We start from the raw sequence: 24,061 nt of genomic DNA on the forward strand, positions 1-24,061 counted from the left end.
TCCTGTGCTTTGCTGCTGGGATTTTTCTTATTGTGCTTTGCAGAAGCTGAAGCAAAGCTAGTTCAAAATCCCATGAGTCATCCAACTCTACCTCATACTTCCTTTCTGGGCAAGCTAGCACCATTTTCTAGTTGCTGTCAGCCACCATGGACTCCATGCCGCTATGCTGGCAGCTTCCAATGCACAGCAGCTGCTTGGACTGTATTTCAGCACTCAAAGGTGGATGAATTCAGCTTGGGACTTCACCTGCTGCCCCACTAAGCAGACGATGTGGCGGCAGCAGCAGCTCCTCCAGCAGCAGCAGGGTCTTCAGCAGCAGCAGAACCAGGAGATGGAAGAAGCAGAAAACACTGAGCAAGTTAAATCATCAGAGAATGCAGAGGGACTTGTTTCTGGGCCCCAGAAACCAGCACAGATACACGGGAATGGATTGTTCTGCACACTGGGATGACCAGCAGTGGCAAAACAATTTCAGCATACAGAAAGCAACCTTTTCGGAAATATGTGCTGAACCCCAGAACTACAGAGGCATGCAGTGTTCTATCCCCATGAGGTGCTGCATACCAGCATGTGGTGGCCTAAACCCATGGACAAACAGGTTGCAGTTGCCACCCCCAAATGCTACAGGTCCATAACAAATCAAATAAACGTGGGGAGATTGACCACTAGAGCCATTGGCATGCAGAGGTGTGATGCCATGGGAAAGGTACTGATGCACTGCATTATAAAACCCGGTAACGTTCAGGTTATTGGTGACACTGCACCCACAGGATTCACAAACAGTGCAGTTGATGGGACCCATGGGCCTATTATTTGCCTCCCTCCTCCAATCAGGGCTCAGAATGAGGTATTTCACCATGGTGCTCCAAGGACTGGTTGACCACTGTGGCAGGATTACAGACGTGCATGCTGGGTGGCCTGGAACAGTAGCTGATGCTAGGATCTTTGGACACTAAACTGTATTTAAATTAATGAAGAAAGGCCTGTTTGCCCCCAGGAATACTATGGCCATTAATCCCATGGACATCAGTCCAGTTCTCCTGGGAGACCTGGCTGATCCTCTGCTTCCCTGGCTAATGTAGCCATTCACAGGCTGTTTGGAGAGAAGAAAGGAACCACTACCTCAGTAGTTGCGCAGTGACAGCAGAGTGCATTTGCCCATTTGAAAAGGGACAAGGTGCTGTTTATAGGCTAGCTTGGAAGTAGTGGGGGGGGGGGAATCGCAGATTATAGCAGCATGTTGTATTTTGCACGATATTTGTGAGAGTAAGGGAGAAAGTCTTAGTGATGGGTGGGATGGTGCAGTGCAGAGAGTTGCTCAGCAGTTTGAGCAGCCAGCAAGGCAACCAACCCAAAATGCAAAGGGTCAGACTATATTGTCCAGGGTGCTTATTGCTCTTATTTTGAGTCTCAGGCTTGAAACTGTGCAGCTGTATATGCAGTTGTTAACCAGGGGGTTGGAAGATTTTTGTGTAGTTCAGGCATTATTGGCAGCGACAATGTAATGTTATGGCCACCCCTATTCATAGAATATCAGGGTTGGAAGGGACCTCAGGAGGTCATCTAGTCCAACCCCCTGCTCAAAGCAGGACCAATCCCCCAACTAAATCATCCCAGCCAGGGCTTTGTCAAGCCTGACCTTAAAAACTGCAGCAAGTCTTTGCCTACCAGTGTTTGTAAAACCTCGTGAATTAGCACAAACAATTATTTCTGTGTAAAATGAACTGTTGACTCCTTAAGAATGAAATGTTAAAAGGATTATATTAAACACTATTATGTAACAACCAGAAATGGACCTTCAACTGAAACAAAAATGAAGAAATGGCTTTGAATTATGACACAATGTATTAAACTATATGGAGCCTCAAATTAAACCAGCCTTGAAACAAAACAGTGAAGTTCAACAGTGCTGTGAATGGCACAAAACCAGGGGAGAAGGGCTTTTACAGGCACCGGTGAGAATATATCTTGGCTACACCTCTTCTGGTTCACGGGACTACTGGTGTGGCGTGCTAAGGCTCTAAGTTACAAGGGCAGTAGCTGGCTCCAAGGAGCTAGGGTGTCAGCTCTCACTGTTCACAGTTCCCTGAGCTGGGGTCTGAGAGGGGAGCACCGCTGCTCCAAGTGCACCGCTGCAGGGGTACTGCAAGGAGAGGAGTTGTTCCCAGGAGCCTGAGTTGTCCAGAGGCTGCAGAACAAGGCTGGGTGCTAGTTTGCAGTACTGCTCTGCAGCAGGGCATTTTGACTTTACATTGCCTCAGGGAGTTGTCTCCGCATCTCCCAGTCTTTGGCCATGGCAACAGTGAGTCCCTGGCAACCGCCATGCTGTCCTCAGCCCCCACAACAATCTCCCTAGAAAGCTCCTTCTCAGATTTCCCCTGATACTCCCTGCATCTCTCCATATTATTTTTGGAGGGGTGGGGGAGTTGGCACTCTGTAACAATGGCCATGAACATTTCATCCTCAGTTTTCCATTTTCTCCTCTTCAGGTGTCCCAGGTGCTCAGCTGTGGAGAAGAGCCGTCTCCTTAAGGGCCTGACCAGTGCAAGCGCCATAACTGCTGGGGTATTTTGAAAAATGACAAGTCGTTATTTACATTGCAGAGAGGCTTCCATAGCAATTTTTTAACATGTATTTCTGGCTTTATCTCCCTGAGAATCTTCCCAGTCTTGGGGGAACCTTGGAGATGATCAGCGGCGTGTGCGCTGGGATTTCTGACCATGTAGTACATGCTGCGTGACACTGCTGTTGTGTGTTGGAGGCTGAGGGGAGGAAACGGTTGGGAATTAAGTTCCTAGTCTTCCTAGGCATTGCAGCTTTGCTTCGAGGTGCATATATGGTATCTGAGGGGTAGCTCAGTGAATCTGGGGTGAGCTGGACATAATCCTCTCTGCATCCCCTTTAGACTCTCCTGGCTCTAGGTGCCATTACAGTAAGGCAGGCGACTAGGAGGCTGAGAATGGCCTTACTCAAAAAGGTAAAAGGCAGACCAGCGAGATATGCTGTGAAGTCATCCCCCAAGATGGTCTCCCCAGAAGTGCTGCAAGAGTTGAAGGGAGTCGTGGACTATACTGGGGGATGGCCGTTCACTGGGAAGAACAGCTGAGAGTTGAGGAAAGGAAAATAGGCATATCGGCATGTGCCTTCTGGGTAGGGTGGGCACCGACATCCCCAGAATACAGGACAACAGCCCCTTGTTTGTTTCTGCCCCTGCCTGTGTGGCCCAACTGCCTGCAGGCATGACCCATGCATGTGAGGTCATGCTGCATGCAGGACACTGTTCTGCAGAGCATGCGGGCCTGGCCTTGAGGTGACAGTGCCCAGGCAGAGCAGAGCACTTGGCAGAATGGTGCCCTTCATGCATTGTACCAACAAAACCACATCCCATTTTGTCACTGTCAGATGGGATAAACTGTGCAAAAAAGGAACTGTTCAGCTTGAAACCAGAAGGATGGCCCACCTACTTTTGCGGTTTGGGCTTGAAAACAACCAGTGGCCAGGGGGCTTTAGCATGAGATGGAGGCCATTTGCCCGACTGCAGTAGCCGCAATTTGGAAAGATGTCCAGGGGAGGAGAGCGGCAAACAGACAGCATGGGCTGATGGATGGAGGCAGGGACCTCAGACTTGGAAATGCTTCTAACTCACATCCGACTGCACTGGCTGTGGCCATACGGCACCCAGAAGAGAAGCTAGCAGTGCAGTGCAATAACAAGTTAAACTCAACTAGTAAATAAAAACATGCCAAGGTTCATGCCATAGTATCTGCTTCCTTAGTCCTGCTCTGGGTTGCAGCCTGGGAATCAGACTTGCCTTGTGCCTGACTGGCATCAGGATCATAAGTCCCCATATAGAAGCTGGCTTTCCTGGGAGATCTCTTCACTGGCCTCTTGGTGCTCATCCTGAGGGCTCTTGCTGCTCCTTCTTAGAGAGAGAGGGAAAAGCAGGAAGCAAGCTCTTCAAGCTCTCTTGGGCAGGAGGGGGTGTTCAGAAGATCTGAACACTAGGATCTAGGAGATCTTCTTAGTGTTCAGCATTGTGAGCATGGCAGACATCCACCTAGAACTATCCACAAAAAGCCCTTTAACTGATCTCAAGAGCTTCCTACACTGAGACTTCTTCCCAGATGGCAAAGAGATCCAGGGTGTCAGCAAAACACTAAACTGACTGCTTAAGGCACGTTGTAGGGCCTCTGGAATATTATTGCAGGTATTGCTAGAAAGTGGAACCTAGGGGCAAATGAAAAAAACCTGGGCCTGCACCAGCTTATAAATGGGGAGAGGCCATCCAGTCAACCTGACCTCAGAGCAGGGGAGGTCAGCCAGATAGACAGGTCTGTAACAAGAAAAGGAGTACTTGCGGCACCTTAGAGACTAACAAATTTATTAGAGCATAAGCTTTCGTGAGCTACAGCTCACTTCATCGGATGCAAGTGAGCTGTAGCTCACGAAAGCTTATGCTCTAATAAATTTGTTAGTCTCTAAGGTGCCACAAGTACTCCTTTTCTTTTTGCAGACTAACACGGCTGCTACTCTGAGGTCTGTAACAGTCACCCACAAAGCAGTGTGGGATAGCTGTTGGAAGATTGCCAACGCAGTGCGCAGCAGCATGGAGTACACACGAACAATAGACCAAACTAACTCATTTCACAACAAAGTTAGCTCACCTTGAAAAAGGACTCCAGAATTCACAATATACACAGAGTCAGAACTACAAGGAACTGCCTCGTGCGTATGCAAATTTTTTCAAAGCAGATTAACTTGAAAATCTGCAGATTAAACCCCACACCCAGAAAAGCCCAGATAGTCTTAGAACCTATGACTATACGGAGCAAGGACTTCAGAGAAAAAAAAAAGGAGTAGGAGCAGCTCAGCAGATGCGCCTTTTAAATCTGGTTCTGTGGAGAAAATGTAGGTAGTATAAGAAGATGTATTTCATCTTATGTTCATTTCATCTTTAAGGAAAGAACTCCAGGAACTTTGCCTAGAGTTCTCTCTCAAGATTGCAGATGAACCAGAAAATTAAAACCACTTTAACTAAAATCTTAATAAAACCATGAAAGTAAAAGGTGTGCTTTTGTCTCACCATTTTGCATGTTTTCCCTAGACCTTCAGTCTTGTACTTGACAGTACTTTTCATGGCAAGAAGTATGAGTCCATAGAGTCATGAAGAACATTAAAATTCATACCTCAACAGGGTTTCAAAAAAATAAAAGCTAACAAGATTAAGAGATCAGTTACAAACTATTTAAAGCATAATTACCAGTTTAACACAACGCAGTATTGTAAAGATAGTGACGTCTTCACAGATCAAGATTAAAATATTCCCCTCCCTGTTGATCCCTGGATCTAACCAATTCAGTGAGAGATGATCACATATCTTTGCAGGTAAATTACATGTATATATGATACACTGTTCTTTACCCATTTAGTAACTCAAGCAAGATTTCAAAACGAAGTAAAGCAGTCTCACTACACTGGCTTAAAGAAGGTATCAAAACAATTTTTGATTTTTCTATTCTTCTTGAGCTGAGGGTCTTGCATTTTCAACAGGACTTTGGTTTAAAGAAAACAACAGAGGGCCTTGAAAAATATAGAGGGCCTTCTATGGGACACACTATAGTGGTAGTTTAGTTATACTGATACTCAGATGCATTATGTCTGAGTTACTAGTTACCTAATGAAGCATAAAGAGATGCTGGTAAGACATAGGCGTAGTAGCTCACAGTAGCTGGTTCCTCCTGTCAGACTTGCTCATCAAAAGTACAATTCTGAGTTTTTAAGCTGTTAATTGGAGAAAATTGCAGAGTTGTCTCCAGCATCATCCAGACGTCACTCTTAAAAGGTTTCAGAGTAGCAGCCGTGTTAGTCTGTATTCGCAAAAAGAAAAGGAGTACTTGTGGCACATTAGAGACTAACATTTATTTGAGCATAAGCTTTCATGAGCTACAGCTCACTTCATCGGATGCATTTGGTGGAAAATACAGAGGGGAGATTGTTTCATGTTCTCTGTGTGTGTATATCAATGGGTTTTATCATACACAGCGTAAGGAGAGTGATCACATAAGATAAGCCAACACCAGCAGCAGGGGGGGAAAGGAGGAAAACCTTTCATGGTGACAAGCAAGGTAGGCTATTTCCAGCAGTTAACAAGAATATCGAGGAACAGTGGGGGGCGCGGTGGGGGGGGAGAAATAACATGGGGAAATAGTTTTACTTTGTGTAATGACTCATCCATTCCCAGTCTCTATTCAAGCCTAAGTTAATTGTATCCAGTTTGCAAATTAATTCCAATTCAGCAGTCTCTTGTTGGAGTCTGTTTTTGAAGCTTTTTTGTTGAAGGATAGCCACTCTCAGGTCTGTAATCGAGTGACCAGAGAGACTGAAGTGTTCTCCAACTGGATTTTGAATGTTATAATTCTTGACGTCTGATTTGTGTCCATTCATTCTTTTACGTAGACACTGTCCAGTTTGGCCAATGTACATGGCAGAGGGGCATTGCTGGCACATGATGGCATATATCACATTGGTAGATGTGTAGGTGAACGAACCTCTGATAGTGTGGCTGATCTGATTAGGCCCTATGATGGTGTCCCCTGAATAGATATGTGGACAGAGTTGGCAACAGGCTTTGTTGCAAGGATAGGTTCCTGGGTTAGTGGTTCTGTTGTGTGGTGTGTGGTTGCTGGTGAGTATTTGCTTCAGATTGGGGGGCTGTCTGTAAGCAAGGACTGGCCTGTCTCCCAAGATCTGTGAGAGTGATGGGTTGTCCTTCAGGATAGGTTGTAGATCCTTGATGATGCGTTGGAGAGGTTTTAGTTGGGGGCTGAAGGTGATGGCTAGTGGCGTTCTGTTGTTTTCTTTGTTGGGCCTGTCCTGTAGTAGGTGACTTCAGGGTAGTCTTCTGGCTCTGTCAATCTGTTTCTTCACTTCAGCAGGTGGGTATTGTAGTTGTAGGAATGCATGATAGAGATCTTGTAGGTGTTTGTCTACAGCCAAGCTCTACGATATAACCGCATTTGCTCCAACCCCTCAGACAGAGACAAACACCTACAAGATCTCTATCATGCATTCCTACAACTACAATACCCACCTGCTGAAGTGAAGAAACAGATTGACAGAGCCAGAAGAGTGCCCAGAAGTCACCTACTACAGGACAGGCCCAACAAAGAAAATAACAGAACGCCACTAGCCATCACCTTCAGCCCCCAACTAAAACCTCTCCAACGCATCATCAAGGATCTACAACCTATCCTGAAGGACAACCCATCACTCTCACAGATCTTGGGAGACAGGCCAGTCCTTGCTTACAGACAGCCCCCCAATCTGAAGCAAATACTCACCAGCAACCACACACCACACAACAGAACCACTAACCCAGGAACCTATCCTTGCAACAAAGCCCGTTGCCAACTCTGTCCACATATCTATTCAGGGGACACCATCATAGGGCCTAATCAGATCAGCCACACTATCAGAGGTTCGTTCACCTGCACATCTACCAATGTGATATATGCCATCATGTGCCAGCAATGCCCCTCTGCCATGTACATTGGTCAAACTGGACAGTCTCTACGTAAAAGAATAAATGGACACAAATCAGACGTCAAGAATAACAACATTCAAAAACCAGTTGGAGAACACTTCAATCTCTCCGGTCACTCGATTACAGACCTAAGAGTGGCTATCCTTCAACAAAAAAGCTTCAAAAACAGACTCCAACGAGAGACTGCTGAATTGGAATTAATTTGCAAACTGGATACAATTAACTTAGGCTTGAATAGAGACTGGGAATGGATGAGTCATTACACAAAGTAAAACTATTTCCCCATGTTATTTCTCCCCCCCACCCCGCCCCCAACTGTTCCTCAGATATTCTTGTTAACTGCTGGAAATAGCCTACCTTGCTCGTCACCATGAAAGGTTTTCCTCCTTTCCCCCCCTGCTGCTGGTGTTGGCTTATCTTAAGTGATCACTCTCCTTACAGTGTGTATGATAAACCCATTGTTTCATGTTCTCTGTGTGTGTATATCAATCTCCCGTCTGTATTTTCCACCAAATGCATCCGATGAAGTGAACTGTAGCTCACAAAAGCTTATGCTCAAAAAATTTGTTAGTCTCTAAGGTGCCACAAGTACTCCTACTCTTAAAAGGAACTCCCAAACAAAAAACAATTTGGTTGCGCGTTTTTTTGGTGTTGCTTTGCTAGGAGTCTAAAGATGTAAAAAGTTGTTCCTCACCCAAATATATGTTTATGGGGGTTGCTTGGGGTTTTTCTCGTTTTCCACGTTAGAAAATACCAGGTATTCACTTCTCCATTTTTGCTGGAAAACTCTTTGGAAGACTAATAGGAATGTGGTAGCATAAAAAAGTGTTTGAAACCTGAACAACTGATAGGAGAAGAGATTTTGATCATAGTTTTAGAATTCTGGTCTGTCTTGCTTTTTGCTTCTACTAATTTCACTCAAAATCCTGACAAACACTTGGGAGAAAAAGCTCGGTTTGTGAAAAATTCAACACGCCTGCTCCTCTGACTAAGAGAACTTCAGTTCTCTGGTCCTCCAAGAAGCCCTTGGAAAACAGGGAAGATAAGACTTGATCACCCTGATATTACTAAAGTGTATATTTCTTTCCAGTACCAGCCACCTTTACTGTGGATTTAGTAGTCTATGCCATGCTTGTCAGTGTGCTCCAGCCAAAGAACTACTCCCTGAGACATCAGGAAAGATATTATAAAGGTTAAAAACACTTTCCTAAGATATAATCGTCCAATTTAGCCCTAACCTCTGCTAAATTGTATGACAAAGGTCAGATATAAGAGAATCAAAGATTCTTAGAATTGCAATATAAGCACAAGATTTGGCTAAGGAACTGTAACAAGAATTTATTTGCACTGACATCTTGCTGAAGAATAAAAGGGAACTTTAGTATGTGAACAGAAGGAAACTTGCTGTGCATTTTGTCAAGTGTAGCAAGACTCACCAAGGATGAAATTCACCCCTGTGCAGAGAGCAGCACGTGGTCTCAGCACCATCTAGTCCTGCCTCCACTTGGGAGCAAGTTTCACCCTAAAAAAATAAACAGGTATCTGGCAGGCAGGGGGAAATCCTAGCTCCAATGAAGTCAATGGCAAAACTACTACTGACTTCAACAGGGCAAAGATTTCACTCTCACAATGTCTGAACTGCATCATTTCACTATTCCCAAGAATCTCATGAAAGACTTTATTCAAATAATTTTAAAACATGGTATGAAATATACAATAGCCACCATTAACATCATATTTATTGTTATTTAGTTGCTCAGTAAAACATATACAGATATATACAATATGCATGAATACAGAAGACTGCACTTTACATATTTAAAAAAAGAAAAATAACACTCAATTTCATGAGCTATTGTCACAGTCTTCCAACCAAGCATTTAAGAAATGAATTTAACAAGAGAGAAAAAAAAGATTACAGGATTGCCTAACACACAGCAGAGTCAAGTTTTCATATTTTACATGTGCAATAACATTTTTCAGAAGAGTTTGCTATGCAGTACGGATTACCAGTGTTATTTTTTTTTTCTTAACCATGAACCAAATTTAGTACAAAGAAATAACATCCTTTTGCTTAAGGCTGTTTTAAAGCTGTAATATTCTTGGGTAGTGAATAGTGATAAAGTTATAACTGCCGGAATTCACAGCCTGCAGTTTCATCAGTCAAAATCTATGAACGGATGGACTCAAACCAACAATTTTAATAGAAAAATTCTAAAACAAAATTAGACTATTTCCTCCATTAGCCTTAAGCAATAAAGGAGAAACAATTCTATAACAATGGATTAAGCTCTTATACCGCATCCACTGAACAGCTGTGAACCTAGAATTCAAGAAAAGGATACACTGCAGCTTTTAAAAACAAAAAAAAACAAAAATCTAATTTACCAATTCTATTTCTTCTTAGTATTAGAGCAAACATGACTTGCTCTACAGCAGATAGATTTGTGGTCATATTACACAGCTCTTCATTAAGGAGTTAATGAACATTTAGCCTTAGTGTTGTGCCAGAAAGCCTTCGAACTGATTTCCTGGTTGGAAAGGTTAACTACCCTTAGAACGGCCACCTCTAAATGCAGTATTAGAAGGAGTTCGCTAAATGAAATAGATGACGAAATTTTCATTTTTATTTCTTTTCCACCCACCATACCACATTAATCCTGAAATCATTACACATTTGCTGAAATTCACCTTAATTAAATGAAAATGAATCTAAACTCATGTCACTGATGAGCTAACAACTGAACTATAGTAACAGAGAAATATTAACCCTATGAGAACATGATCTGGGGAAAACTCCCAAAGAGCATTTAATAAATAAGGCCTATTTTTTTTTCTTTTTTTTTTTTTTTGGACAAAGATGACTTATCACTCCCCATAACTTAAACAAACAAGCAAAAGATATTTTGCTCAATATGCTACTATGCTGAAACTCAAAGTGTAAGTATGAAATTTCTTTTAACACACACCAAAAAAAATCAGCAAACACTGTGCAGGGAGAAATTTACCCTTGAGGGGTAAGAACTAAAAGATTTAATTTCTAAAATGCTGCTTAGACTGCTGCCTAGACTACACGCCTGTGTACAGCAACTGAAAATGCCAGGCAGGTCAAAGTGGACTCCGCAGTACAAGTATGAAGCCATATTATTTTAAGCTGCTGTTTGCAATACAAAATGAAGCTTGTACACATGTTAAATGCATATTTACCATAAAACTACTGGCTTTTTAGTGCCATGTTTTCACCCCCATGAAGTCTTAAAATATGCAGATGCACTTTAAACTTTTTTTTTTTTTGGCTTTATGCAGTCATTTTTGCAGCACTTGCAATTCATTGAATTTCATTCCTTATTGGACTAGACTGTCCTCAAAGGCAGCAGTTTTAAAATTATACTGAAGAAGCAGATAGGCCAATGGTTATGCCACTGAACTAGTAGTCAGGAGAACAGTGTTATAGTCCCAGCTCTGGGACTCATCTCAAATCACTCCCCCCTTCCCCAGCTCCATTTCCTGACCTGCAAAATGGAGATCTAGTCATACTTTAGCTCTCTCAGCATTTTTCATCTGTAGCTCTCAAAGCATTCCTAAAATGAAGACAAGTATCATTATTCCAGAAACTAAATCTTTTTGATAATCTAGTGCTTTGCTGATATTTAGTATATGTTAAAAAAAAATCAGTGCACTTATCAAATCAATGGAGAAGCTGGACAGAAAACTTATCACAGGTAATAAAAGCTTAGTAATAAACATTAACCTGGTCAGTAATTGCATACTTATTCCATCAGAATTTTGCAAATAGACACCCTGAAATCCCATTGCAATGTACTGGTATCACCTCATTAATTACTGTTAGGCAGCTGGCATTCTGTCCCTCAGTTAAGGTGAGAATAAGCCATTTACAAGTCAGGGAGACATGGTGGATGGAAAAAAGCTACCAAAAAGGTTAAACAGATCTGTAGCATGTCCAAACAGTTTTGATAAATAAACGGGCAGTTCCAGAGACTGAACCAAGTTTCTTCCCCTCTCCTACTAATTTTTTTTAAAACTTGGTTTAAATTGCATTAAAGCTAACGAGAGAAACACATGCCTCAAGGAAAGCACATGCTTAAGTGCTTTGATGACTAGAGATGGAATTACTTACATTTAAAATTAAGCACATATGTAAGTACTCTGCTGAACTGGGACTTAAACTGTGCTTTCTTGGGTTGGGGCATGTTCTCCAAAGTGAGTCTGCGTAACGATTGTTACATCAGGACATATATTACCTCCGACGATGTTATTTAGAGTAGGTGAAAGGCAGAAGATTTGAGCCTTTCATCTGGATCCAGCCAAGTGTCATGCCTTTTTATTCTAGAGCCAGGAATACAAGCTAACTCCATATTCCAGTCACCATTCCAGCATCAATACAATCTTTTTTTTAAAAAAAAGATTAAAAGCATCTCAAAATCAGGGATGTTTTTTAAATTTTGAAACAAAGACCAACTAAAACTCAATGACCCTTATTATAATTTCCTAGTTTAAAAAAAATTAACCCAAGTCAAGTCAGTGAGCAGTGACACACCAGGAAAATAAATCCACATAAGGCCAATGAGAGCTTGTTCCAAATAAGAGAGCAGGGAGAATGTGACAAGTTAAATACCATCTGTAACTTAATTTAAAATGTTGTGAGTTTTGAAACAGCATGATTGAAGGATTTCAGGACCACAATGTACCATGAGTTTTTAAGCACAATTTCCTCCCCAGTGGTGTCAATACAGAACTCTGCTTAAAAACCAATGGCCCAATGCGATCATCCAAGGTAAGTTCAAGACAGTCCTCTAAAGACCAACTCTCAAAAAAGGGCACACTGTGAATCCATGAAACAAGTGATAAATAATCACGGTGTTCCAGTCCTTTATTTCACAGCTATGATCTAATCCTCCAATGCTCTTAGTAAACGCAAAGGAGTAGAGGAGACTGAGTCATGGGTGCTGGAAGTAGGGGTGCTGCCACACCGTCTTGAAATAGTAACACCCCAAATATATGGTTTTCACCTTCAGCACCCCCACTTTAAAAATTGTTCCAGCGCCACTGGATTGAACAAGGGTGGGACCGTTTAGTCTTACTGTAAGCAGAGGCTACACAAATTCTAGACAGCGTTACATAAAACCACACCAGTGTGCGATCATCTTTTCAGTTTTAGCTCATTTGTTTCCAGCTTTCTGCCCTGATGAGTATTATCTGTGAAGGGCAGGAAAGAATGGTTTCCTTTTATTGTATGTATCTAATAATACTGTCCTTCAAACACAACACAAATGCGAATAGAAACTGTCTTTACCAGCAGGAATTATGGGATCCACTTTAGGCTGCAAGAGTAGCCTGGCAGTTTAGAGAACGCTAATCTCTGACATACAGGTGCACAAATGTGGGAACTGGCTAGAATGAAAAGGATACCCACCGGTATGTACTGATATGTACCAAATTTCCCAGCTTCATGCTTGGTTCCACTCCTGAAAATGCCTGATCTCACACATTCAACTGTCTCAGTGACATACATTAAAAGGTGGCACTTTGAGTAATGGCACCAAAGCCCTGCTGTGGAAAAAGGGCACAAGCAGCTATACTAAAAACTTTACCAGCAATCTGAGGGACCTTTTTCTTTAGCCAAAATATGACGCCTTTGCTTCAGTGCCGACTTGTGACAACTTTGGTAATTTAAAGCTGTATCTACACTAGAGAGCTTACAGTGGAACAGCTGTACTGATGCAACTGCACTAGGGTTGCCACCCAACCGGGTTGTACCCAGGCAATCCAGTTATTGGCTTCTGTGTCTGTTTGTAAGGTGCCTGGCTTTCACCCAGAAAGTCTGGTTGAAAAAGGGACCTGGCAGCTTTCAGTCAGATGTATTGACCAGACACCAAAAGTCCAGTTAGCGTGGGGAGGCGCCAAGTCATTAACCCACGCCAGCCCCTGCTCAGCCAGGACCGCCTCTTACCTGCAGGCAGGTTCCTTGTCAGGCTGCAGCAGCTCCCGTCCCAGCCCCAGAGCAGAGGGAGCCTAGCTGGTGGGTGGGGTGGGAGGTGGAGATGATCCAGCGAGCAATGGGGAAAGGTATCTTGGGCAGGGAAGAGGCAGAGAAGGGTCCAGTTACCAGCAATTAGAAAGGTAGCAACCCTTATCTATGCCACTGTAAGATCTCCCACATAGCTACTCTATGCTGACGCTAGAGCTCTCCCGTCAACAGAACCAAACCACCCCCAACGAGCAGCGGTAACGATGTCGGCAGGGGAAGCTCTCCCACCAACATAGCGCTGTGCACACTGTCACTTATGCTGGCAAAACTTATGTCATCCATGGGTGCGTTTTTTTTCCACACCTCTAAACGACACAAGTGATAGTGTAGACATGGCCTAAGTAATAGCTGAATGGTTGATTTAAATTCAGTCTAGCACAGGGGAGTTCCTCATGTCAAGGAATCAGAGTTTTCTTATATTCATGTAACCAGGAAGTTGTTCCACAGGAAAAGCACAGTACAAAGGGGGTTTGGTATGTGATTTTCCTTAAAAGAAGCCCCTACTTCAACAGTTACAGAGATAATGTGGTACTTAAACTTCCCTTCTTCTGGGAGCAAATATTGAAGATGTGGGGACTTTAGATACACTCTGTGACCTGGAGGTGATCTGTACTCCCCAGTAAGAGAAAAAGGGTGTGAGGAATTCCACTCAAACCTTGGTCCTTGGTGGAGAAGGGATTAAAATGCTTTAATTGGCAATTTCAATTTTTTTTTAAAAAACATGTTTGGTCAACGAGGCTTCACTGCTACAAGCTCTACTGTTCAGCATATAACTCTATATCTGGGCTTCAAATCAGCAAATAAACTGAATAGTTGTTTCCACTTAACAGCAAGAGATGAAGGCTGAATGTATTCTTGGTAACAAAAAAATAAATTATCTCAGGAAAGACAAAAATCACAGGCTGAATACTTAATAGAGCATTAATTGTTTGGTTTATATGTGACTGACGAAAGCTTGGTGTCAATATATAATATTATGATGACAATTTCACTTCAATTGGCATTTATTCCTGAACTGCTATTCTTCAGGATTTCCATTTTAATAAGCACTGAACAAAGCAAGGGGGAAAAAAAAAAAAAGAAGAAAAAAGAAAAAGGAGAAGTATTTTTGCCTCATTATGACACACACTACTTGGACATACGTTGAGATGAAAAAGGAAAAGGCCTCATCTATAAATGTATGCCAAGATTACAGAATAAAGGGGAAAATGATCTAGCAGGAAAATCTTAAGCAAAAGTGTGCTAACTGCAGAAGGGTTAACACTGGTAACATACTGTGGCAGAAGATTTAAAAAATTGAGGTTTACTTTAAATTAACCCTTTCCAGTCCATATGCCACTAAGCAGGTACCAACCTAGAAAAATAGTCCAGCAGTAGCGGCCCTTTAAAATTAAAAAGAGAAAAAAAAATAATGTCCTTTTGTTCAAGTCAGGGCAGCCACAAAAGTCCCAAATCTGTTGGAGATGTCTGAGTGCAGGGATCTCCATGTCGGCACCGCAGTCCGGCCCTTCGACTCGCCCATGTCATCCGTGCAGTGGACTGAGAGGCATTGCAAATGGCTACCAGTCTGCGCCGCAGCTGAGGTCTTGTTCTGGGGAAGGTCGTGGGCTGGAAAGGGTTAATAGAGAGATTATTATAAGGTCTGTGCAACATAACCACATACAAATTTAAAACAGCAGCAAAGAAAAAGGAATACAGTTCACTGAATACTTCTGTGATCAATCAAAGTACAGGACACAGAGAGAACTGGAATCAAAACAAACCAGCTGCAGCACTGACGAAGGGAGGGGACATGCCTGGCCTACAGAAGATGAAACTCTTGCTTCTCTCAGGAACTCAACAGAAGTTTCATTACTCAGTAGTGCTCTGTTTGTAGGGGTTTACAGCAGGGGTGCCAGAACAGAGGGGACCAGGAGGCAATGCCCTCCTACTTTTTAACAGCCATAAGGGAGAGCAACAGGGGGGAGGGACAGAGAGGAGCGAGTGGGTGAAGAGGTGGTGTGGGAGTGGGGGGGGAGCCGCGGGGGCAGGGGCAGCATGGGGGCAGGGCAGTGGCTCAGGCGCTAGTGCCTCTCCCCAACTTTTAGGGGCCTTCTGCTGCTCCTGGTTTACAGTAGGGCTCTGCATACATGAAGGTACATATTGCTAGCTCCATATACTGTCAGCAACAATGGCCAGTTAGGAAGGAGCTAGAAACCCCATCATGGATACTTATGTAGTAAGCTCCCCATAAAGGAAGTTTCTTCCTAACCTTCATCATTAGACTTATGCCCTTCAGTCATGAGAGTTTACAGCCCTTGTATTTTTTTCCTGTCTGACGTAACTGTATGTAATGTAGTGTAGTGTATTAACAAGAGCATCCTATGCAAGATACAGGAGGTAACTGTTCTGTTCTGCACAACACTAGTGAGGCCTCACCTGGAGTACTCTGTCCAGTTTTAGGTACCATATTTTAAGAAAACAGTCAAGAAACTGGAAAGAGTCCCAAGGAGAGCTACAAAAATGATCAGAGATTTAGAAAACCTGACCTTTGAGGAATGGTTGAAAGAGTAGGCATGTTTAGACTAGAGAAAAGAAGAATGAAGGCAGAGATGATAACAGTCTTCAAAGTCATTACGGACTGTTATAATGAGGATGGTGATCAGCTCTCCTCTATATGAGCAGAAGGTCGGGCAAGCAGTAATCAGCTCAGTTTGCAGTAATGGAGATTTCGGTTAGATGTCGGAAAACTTTCCAACTGTAAATACAGTTAAGCACTGAAAGAGGCTACCAACAGTGGAGGTATTTAAGAACAGGTTAGACATACACCTTCAGAGATGGACTAAGTATACTTCGTCCTGCCTCAGCTTGGGGGAGTTGACTAGATGACCTCTTAAGGTCCCCTCCAGATCAATATTTCTGTTTGTAAATGTTTTCATTATGTATTAAATGACGTTATTGAGTCCAAAAAAAATCACAGGACTTAATATCTTGTGGCAGTGAGTTCCACAATAATTGCACATTGTGCAAAGAAAGTATTTCCTCTTATTGGTTTTAAATATGTTGATTGTCAATTTGAATAACATTTTGCTCTTCTATAAGAATTGGTGATTAGGAGTGCCCTATGCATCTCCTTTGCACCGTGCATTATTTTAAATGCCTCTCTCTCAGTAGAGGTATTTAAAATAATGATAAACCTAATAATGAGGTATTTAAAATAATGATAAAGACCTAAAAACAGTCTATCTTCTCAATACATTTCCTCATACCACAGTCCTTGAATCTTGTTTACTACCTGTCTCTGGGTCCTTTGTTCTCCTGTTACTGCTTTCTTTTAAGCTAGGGTGACCAAAGATGAACACATGCATTGCAGACGAGGGCATCGTATAGATTTGTTAATAAATGGGTTTGCATAGAATAGAATGGGATTATAATGTTTTCTATCACATGCTTTATTCCCTGTAACAGTCTATTCCCTTTTTAACCACCAATACACAAAAAAGAGGATTTTAAAGAGCAGTCCACAATGCCTGAGATCTTACTGCTAATTTAGCATCCAGTAATATAATAGTGCGAATTATTCCTTCCAATGCATGTTAACTTGCATTTGTCACGAGTGAATTTCATCTGTCCTTCTGAACCAATTTGCCTAGCTTTGGTCTTCCACCTTCTCTAGTGTTGGCTATTCTAAATAATTTTATGGCCTCTTCAAATTTTCCCAACTCACTGCTCACCTCTCCTGCTTTTTGTAGATCATGGATAACAACATTAAACATGGATATTTGTAGCCCCTCAAACCTTTTTCCATCCTGAAAATTGATCAATTATTCCTACTCTTTGTTCCTTATTCAATTCACAACAGATCCTTAACTTTGACCCTGTGACTACTTAGTTTCCTTAGTAGCCATTTTCCCAGGACTCTGTCTAACACTTTTTGAAAATCTAAATAAACTAGAGAGACTCATACACTTCACTACTTCTGTACACCAAACTCATGGCCCATGCCAACAGGTCCCGGCTGGTAGGTTGGATGGATGGAAGACAGGCAGGATCAGCCAACCTATATAATTTCAAGTGAAGCTTAGCTGAAATCAGCATATACCCACAGAACATGTTGATTTTGAGGAATCAGCATTTTCTGACAAAACATTCCATAGGAAAATCTCCAACTAGCTCTACCCCAACCTTGTGTCGCACCTTCCCAGCCCTTCAACGCTGGGGACCCCACTCCCTCTATTCCAGCGGTTTTCAAACTTTTTTTCTGGCGACCCAGTTGAAGAAAATTGTTGATGCCCACGACCCAACAGAGCTGGGGATGATGGGTAGGGCAGAGGGTTGGGGTGCGGGGGTGAGGACTGTGGGTGGGTCCAAGAATAAGGGGTTCAGGGAGTGGGAAGGGGCTCTGCGCTGGGACAGGGGGTTGGGGGCATGAGAGGGGGTCAGAGCTCTGGGTGCAGGCTCTGAGGTGGGCCTGGGATGAGGGGTTTGGAGTGCAGGAAGGGGCTCCAGTATGGGGGGGGCTCAGAGCAGGGTATTGGGTGCGGGGTTACCTCGGGCGGCTCCCAGTCAGTGGTGCAGAGGGGGTGTTAAGGCAGGCTTCCTGCCTGTCCTGGCACCGTGGACCGCACTGCACCCCGGAAGCAGCCAGCAGTAGGTCCAGCTCCTAGGTGGAAGCACGCAAGTGGCTTTGTGCAGCTCTCACCCGCAGGCACCACCCACCCCAGCTCCCATTGGCCGGAAACCAGCCAATGGGAGAGCGGAATCAGTGCTAAGGGCAGGGGCAGCATGTGGAGCCCCATTCCCCCCCCCACTGCCTAGGAGCCGGACCTTCTGCTGGCCGCTTCTGGGGTGCAGCGCAGTGTCAGAACAGGTAGGGACTAGCCTGCCTTGGCCGGGCAGCACTGCCAACGGAACTTTTAATGGCCCGGTAGGCGCAGCTGACCAGAGCCGCCACGACCGAGTGCCTTACATTCCACAACCCAATACTGAGTCGCAACCCTCGGTTTGAAAAACACTCCTCTATTCTCCCTTTCCTCAGCACCCAACTCCCCAGTGTGACTGGCTGAGATGCAGCTGAAATCACAACTACACCTGCTTTCAGTGGAATCAGGCTTTTCTGGTTTTCTGATCATCACCAAAAAAAGAATAAAAAAAAAAAGATTCTTTCCACTGATGCCAGGAACACTCCCTGAAGTTCTGGAACAGATTGCATATGGTCTCCAAAAATTATGACCTTCAGACAAACAGGGCAATACCAGAGTTGTGTTAGGTCTCATTTCGCTCAGCCAATAACGTAACTGAAAATGCTTTATTGTGATGAATACCAACAGATTAGAGAGACACAATTTTCCTTTAGAAAAGCCATGCTGGTGTACCCTCCCACCCCCCATATTATGTTCATCTAGGTGTCTTAGAACTCTTAATTATTATTTAAATCTATTTGCCACATAGGGAAGTTCAGATCACTAGCCTGTAAAACCCAGAACAGTGCACAATATCAGTTACATTTTAATTTAGAAAAGCCACTGCAGTTAGACTTCCATCCCTCCCAAAACTTTTCCAGGGCTTATGTGAGCTCTGTAGTATGAAAGCCAAAGATTCTGTTTTCTGGAAAAAATAAAAGATAATGGATTGCAGAATTATCTGTGACTTTTTACATTTTTATTCCCATCCCAAGATACAAGCACCCTTTAACTCTCCACTGAAGCCTGTTATGAGACAGTTCCCCAAAAGGACCTGATTAAGGCTGGCTCACAGTAACAAAAAATGCCCAACAGCCAGATTGCACTGCCTCCTATCCCTTCTTTGCTGAGCCCTGCCCTCAGAGAAACAAAGCACAGACCCTGAGGTTTCAACTACTAGAGCTGGGCTGACCCAGTAGACAGAGTTTAAAATGAATGTGGCCTCAGGGGTGCAGAAACAGAAGGGAGTGGCTTATTCATTTGACTTTATCTGGAGATATCCTAGCACACCTATTAAATAACCAACTTCCTAAAATTCAACTGACAGTCATTGAAAAGAAAAATGAATTACATATTCACACCTGGGTCAAAATTCAATTGCCAGACATGGGGAGGAGGAAGAGGGCAGATTAATTTCATTCAATTTCACCTTCCATCACAGGCATACCACATCCTGAATAGGAGGTGAGTTCTGGCATCACTCCAGCTTTAAATTTACTTGAGACCTGAGAAAGGAAGAATGAACTAGCTGGCCCGGAAGGTCCTTTTCAGCCCCTGCAAGGATGCCTTGCAGAGATCAAGCTCAAAAACCCACCCTGTACTTTACATTATCATTGTAAATGCAGGCTAAAAACCAAAGCTAGGCAGGCAGTCTTCATTTTCTCTCACATTTGACTATTTTACCCAAATTTTACACATTCACACAGCAGCATGAATTAACACACATGAACAGAGTGCCAGCAGAGATTGCTGGCCCTTCACATCAACATGGAATTTCACTGCTTCCATGACCTGTTACCATCAGTAACAACAAGAACTCTCTTTGGGTTATTAGTCATAACCACAACACACCCACTTGCTACTCAAATGCCAGTCAATGCTCAGGGTCACCACAGAGCTTGAATCAAATGACCATACTCCAAAATAAAGCATAAGCATCAACAGCAGACAGGAGAGTCTCTTGCTTTAGGAAGTAGGAATCTGTATAAACCTTTACATACAACTCAGACCAAAGTCCCATTCAAATCCCATGTGATCCCCTTTGCATGGGTAGTGATCAGAAGGTCAGAAAACTCGTGTGAATGCTGAACCCTATTAAGGCTTTCCCCCACTCTCTCTCTCTCTCACTAGTATTCCATAATCTTAACTAGTATTCGCTTATTACACATCATGGAGCAAGTTATATTTCCCTCAATCAAATATGAAGAGGACCTGAATTGTTACAAAATCATGAGGATATCAATTTTACATTAATCATAAAAAAATCCCAACGCAATCTGACAGTACTTGATTTAAAAAACTGAAAATGCTTTTAATGCGGATTATTTCAGGATGTTAGAAACGTTCTTACTCTTACAGGATCATTACACAGCATGGAAAAATAGGTCAGAACTGGGGACGGTGACACTATGTGGAGCCTTTTTACAAGAAAAGAATGTGAGCTTTGTTTTGGATTAGTGACTTAGATACCTACTTAGCAAGGTGCTATATCAGTATGATAATTTGTAAAGGCAACACAAAACTATATTACAGAGCTGCCTGCCTAGCATACTGGTGTTTTCAGCTTGAATTTCTAAGCGAAGATGAGACGTCCTAACTCTCTGCTGTGATAACAAACAAAAAAGTATCATTAGGTCAAAGATGCTGAGGTTTTCTAAACACGGACATGGGTGAGAGTGCCTTGTAATTTACAAAACTGTGAAAATTGTTTATTTGCTGAGCACCCAGAGTTGTGCTAGTCCTCTCCTCCCCATCATAAGAGACATGGTCTGCACCAGATGTTAAATTCTAAATGGCATAAGACTGAAAGAGGCATCAAGCTGGAGGAGTGAAGGTGCAGGAAAAGAGACAGTGGCCAAGGCAATAATCCAGGCAACGTGGATATTCAACAAGGCGTGCACAAAGCATGGTTGGTTTTTCCTTTTAAAAAAATGCTTGGTTGATTTATTTCTTGTAGGCTTCATGGTACAGACAAGTCCTACGAGGATCTGAATGAAGGATGGATGGCTACAAATAAGGAAAAACATGGGGAAATAGTAGGCGCTGCTGAGAGCAGGAGATAAACAGGGAATAAAGAGCATTAAAAGACAGACACTGTTTTAGCAGTGGTCATTGGCTGTTGTTTTATATCACCTCCTGTCATTGATGTACACCTGCATCTCCTCTCCTTCTAGAAACTGTATTTATAACGGAATCACTCTGGAGTCAATTTGGTTAAAAGAGACAAAGCGTACCTCCTTTCAAGGCCAGGAAGAGCTGAGTGAGGGTTTTTCCACCAGTTGGTTGGCGTTTTGTTTTGGTTAGCTAAATGCAGTTCTGAGTAAAAGTTTGGACCAGCAAAGCCAGAGCACAGAACAGGATTTTCCACATGACCAAATGCAGCATTGCAACTAGCAAAGATTACACTATCACATCCGCTCCTGGTCTGAAAACTGCCTCATCACCACGGTTCTGGACTTCTCCCACCCTCTTCCAAAAATATTGCTTCCCTGAACAATTACTACAAGACGTCTTACCTCTCTCTGGGTATTCCAACCCCTGCCATGTGCACAACAGTGACGCATCTGTTGTGGAGTTGGCCCACCTCAGGTATCCCGCAGCATGGGCCATGCCAGAGCCACACTCTGTCCAGGCCAAAGAATAGCAAACAGCAGTTTCAGGATTTATTATTAACTACATCAATAGCAAAGCCTATCAGGTGGAACCCAGAATACTAACATGTTGGCACGCCAAGAAAACGACAAGGCAAGGACTCGGGTTTCTTTTAGGGACTTTAAAAAAATGAAATTTTTTTATTTAATGATTTGTCCTAATTAAACACTTTTGCAATGTTGGGTTAAAAAATAAACCTGCTTGAGGCAACAGAGAAATAAAAAAGGATCAAATGGAAAAATCTATTTTTCTCAACTATATCTTGTTCATGCCTATTACATAATACACAGGAACTGAATTTTTTTTCTACTTTTAGGTCTCCCTTTAAGTACAGGGCACACTGGTATCAGGGCACACTGGTATCAGTACAGGAAAAACCAGTATTTTGTGATTGGTATGACAGCAGAATTCTTCCTCTGCCGGGGGGGAAAAGAGGAAGAGTCTCACTGGTGGTACAGGGATATCTGTGGAGGTTCAGTGAGGAGTAATTGGCACAGAAAGGTATAAAACACCATTTCAGCGGAGAAAGCAGAGACACTTGCATAGAAGCAATCTGGCCTTACCATCCTTCAAGGTCTTAAGCCCCAGTACAGAAGTCTGTGTGTGCACAGGACTCTGCCTACAAACAACCAGCTGCCAGTTTGGGGTTTTTGGCTGTGCAAGCCTGGGGCCTTTCGGGCCAGGCTAAGTCTACACTGTAAACTTACATTGGTAAACCATGGTGCATCGCTCATGGGTGTGAAAAATCCACACCCCTGAGCGACGTAGTTATACTGATCTAACCCGTAGCGTAGACAGCACTATGTCAACGGGAGAGCTTCTCCCCTCGACACAGTTATCGCCTCTCGAGGAGGTGGATTAACTACACCGACAGGAGACGCTCTCCTGTCAGCGTATTAGCATCTTCACTGAAGCACTACAGAAGCACAGGGGTACTGTGCGCTAGTTAGATCACTGCAGGCAGCACCGTAACACAAATAATAAAGAAAGGCACCACTGATCCAGTGCAAAGCAGGTAATGCAATTGATAATTAGTGGAGAATATTTCTGTACCAGAAGTGTGCTTAAAAATACAAAGTTATGTTTTGTTTTCATTTAAATCAATACAGAATTTTTCACTCTCACTGTGTCAAAGTCAGCCCCTGACAAAGCAATAAGGACAAAATTCTGCTCCTCTCCTCACATAAGCTGTCCCAGTGATTTCAATGGAGCTACACCAAAGACTAATATAACTCATTGACTGCAGTGCAGCTACTCAAGCAAGTAAAGCCCTAAACTGGTGAAGTATCATTTACAGGCATCATCTGGATGGGTAGTAAACTCAGCTGCATGAGGAGTTAGCTGGCACTGGCTGCTCTTTTGTTAGACATTGAATACGTTATAGATCCAATACCGGGGATGGCAGAGAAGACGGTGAGTGCTGCAGATGGGCCTCAGGTGACAAAAGCCAGTTCAACAGCAATTTTAGGGGTGAGAGTTCACATACGGGGTTGTGTGTGTGTTTGGGATTTTTTTAATATAGATTTTGCCTTGACAAAAGCAGCAATCTTTTAAAGTCAGCAAACAAATATTTTCCTGTGGGAATCCTGTTCTGTGTTTAAAATGGAAGGGAGTCTGTTCCACTTGATGAGTAACATCGCAAACTCTACTATGACACTTGTCCAAACACAATGATGCAGCCTCAGCAAAATGTGTCATGGGCCTCCCTCAGCATTTCATTGCCTTACTGAAAACTAATCACGCCACACCACCTGCTTTATGCAATACATGCTCTGTCCTGAGGGTTATGGTCAGCAGGTTAAAATTAATCCGATACAACAATATGGCTTTCACTGCCTGAGATTGGCCAATTTTAGGATAAATGATGGTCAATTACAGTGTGCACCTAACTTTTTGTAAGCAAAGAACTTTAAAGATGCTTTTCACACAGGAGTTATATTTAAAGTATAAAACTGATCCTATGAATAACTACTTCAAGAAAGCTGTAAAAGTTCTTCATGAAAGCAAAGGGATTGTTACTCTGGCATCAACAGAGCTGTGTTGCCTGTTAGATCCCTGGTAACCGTGTTGGAGATTCCCTGTTCTACAGCAACATTTATCATGAGTTAGAACCTGGGATGGGTGCGAAGGAAAAATATTTGATTTGTAGGACATGCC

The 24,061-nt window shown here is 43.0% G+C and overlaps 1 protein-coding gene across 1 annotated transcript in view; it reads right to left on the minus strand.

Moving 5' to 3' along the window:
- Positions 1–9,264: 9,264 nt before the first annotated feature.
- Positions 9,265–24,061, minus strand: part of MN1 (MN1 proto-oncogene, transcriptional regulator) — a 50,602-nt gene continuing 35,805 nt past the window's right edge. Inside the window, 1 exon segment of the mRNA XM_043497866.1 lies at positions 9,265–15,200. Within this exon segment, the coding sequence (XP_043353801.1) occupies positions 15,016–15,200 (185 nt within the window). The 3' untranslated portion in view covers positions 9,265–15,015.

The sequence above is a fragment of the Dermochelys coriacea genome, chromosome 15 (assembly GCF_009764565.3).
Source record: "Dermochelys coriacea isolate rDerCor1 chromosome 15, rDerCor1.pri.v4, whole genome shotgun sequence".
In the NCBI taxonomy this organism is placed as follows: domain Eukaryota; kingdom Metazoa; phylum Chordata; order Testudines; family Dermochelyidae; genus Dermochelys; species Dermochelys coriacea.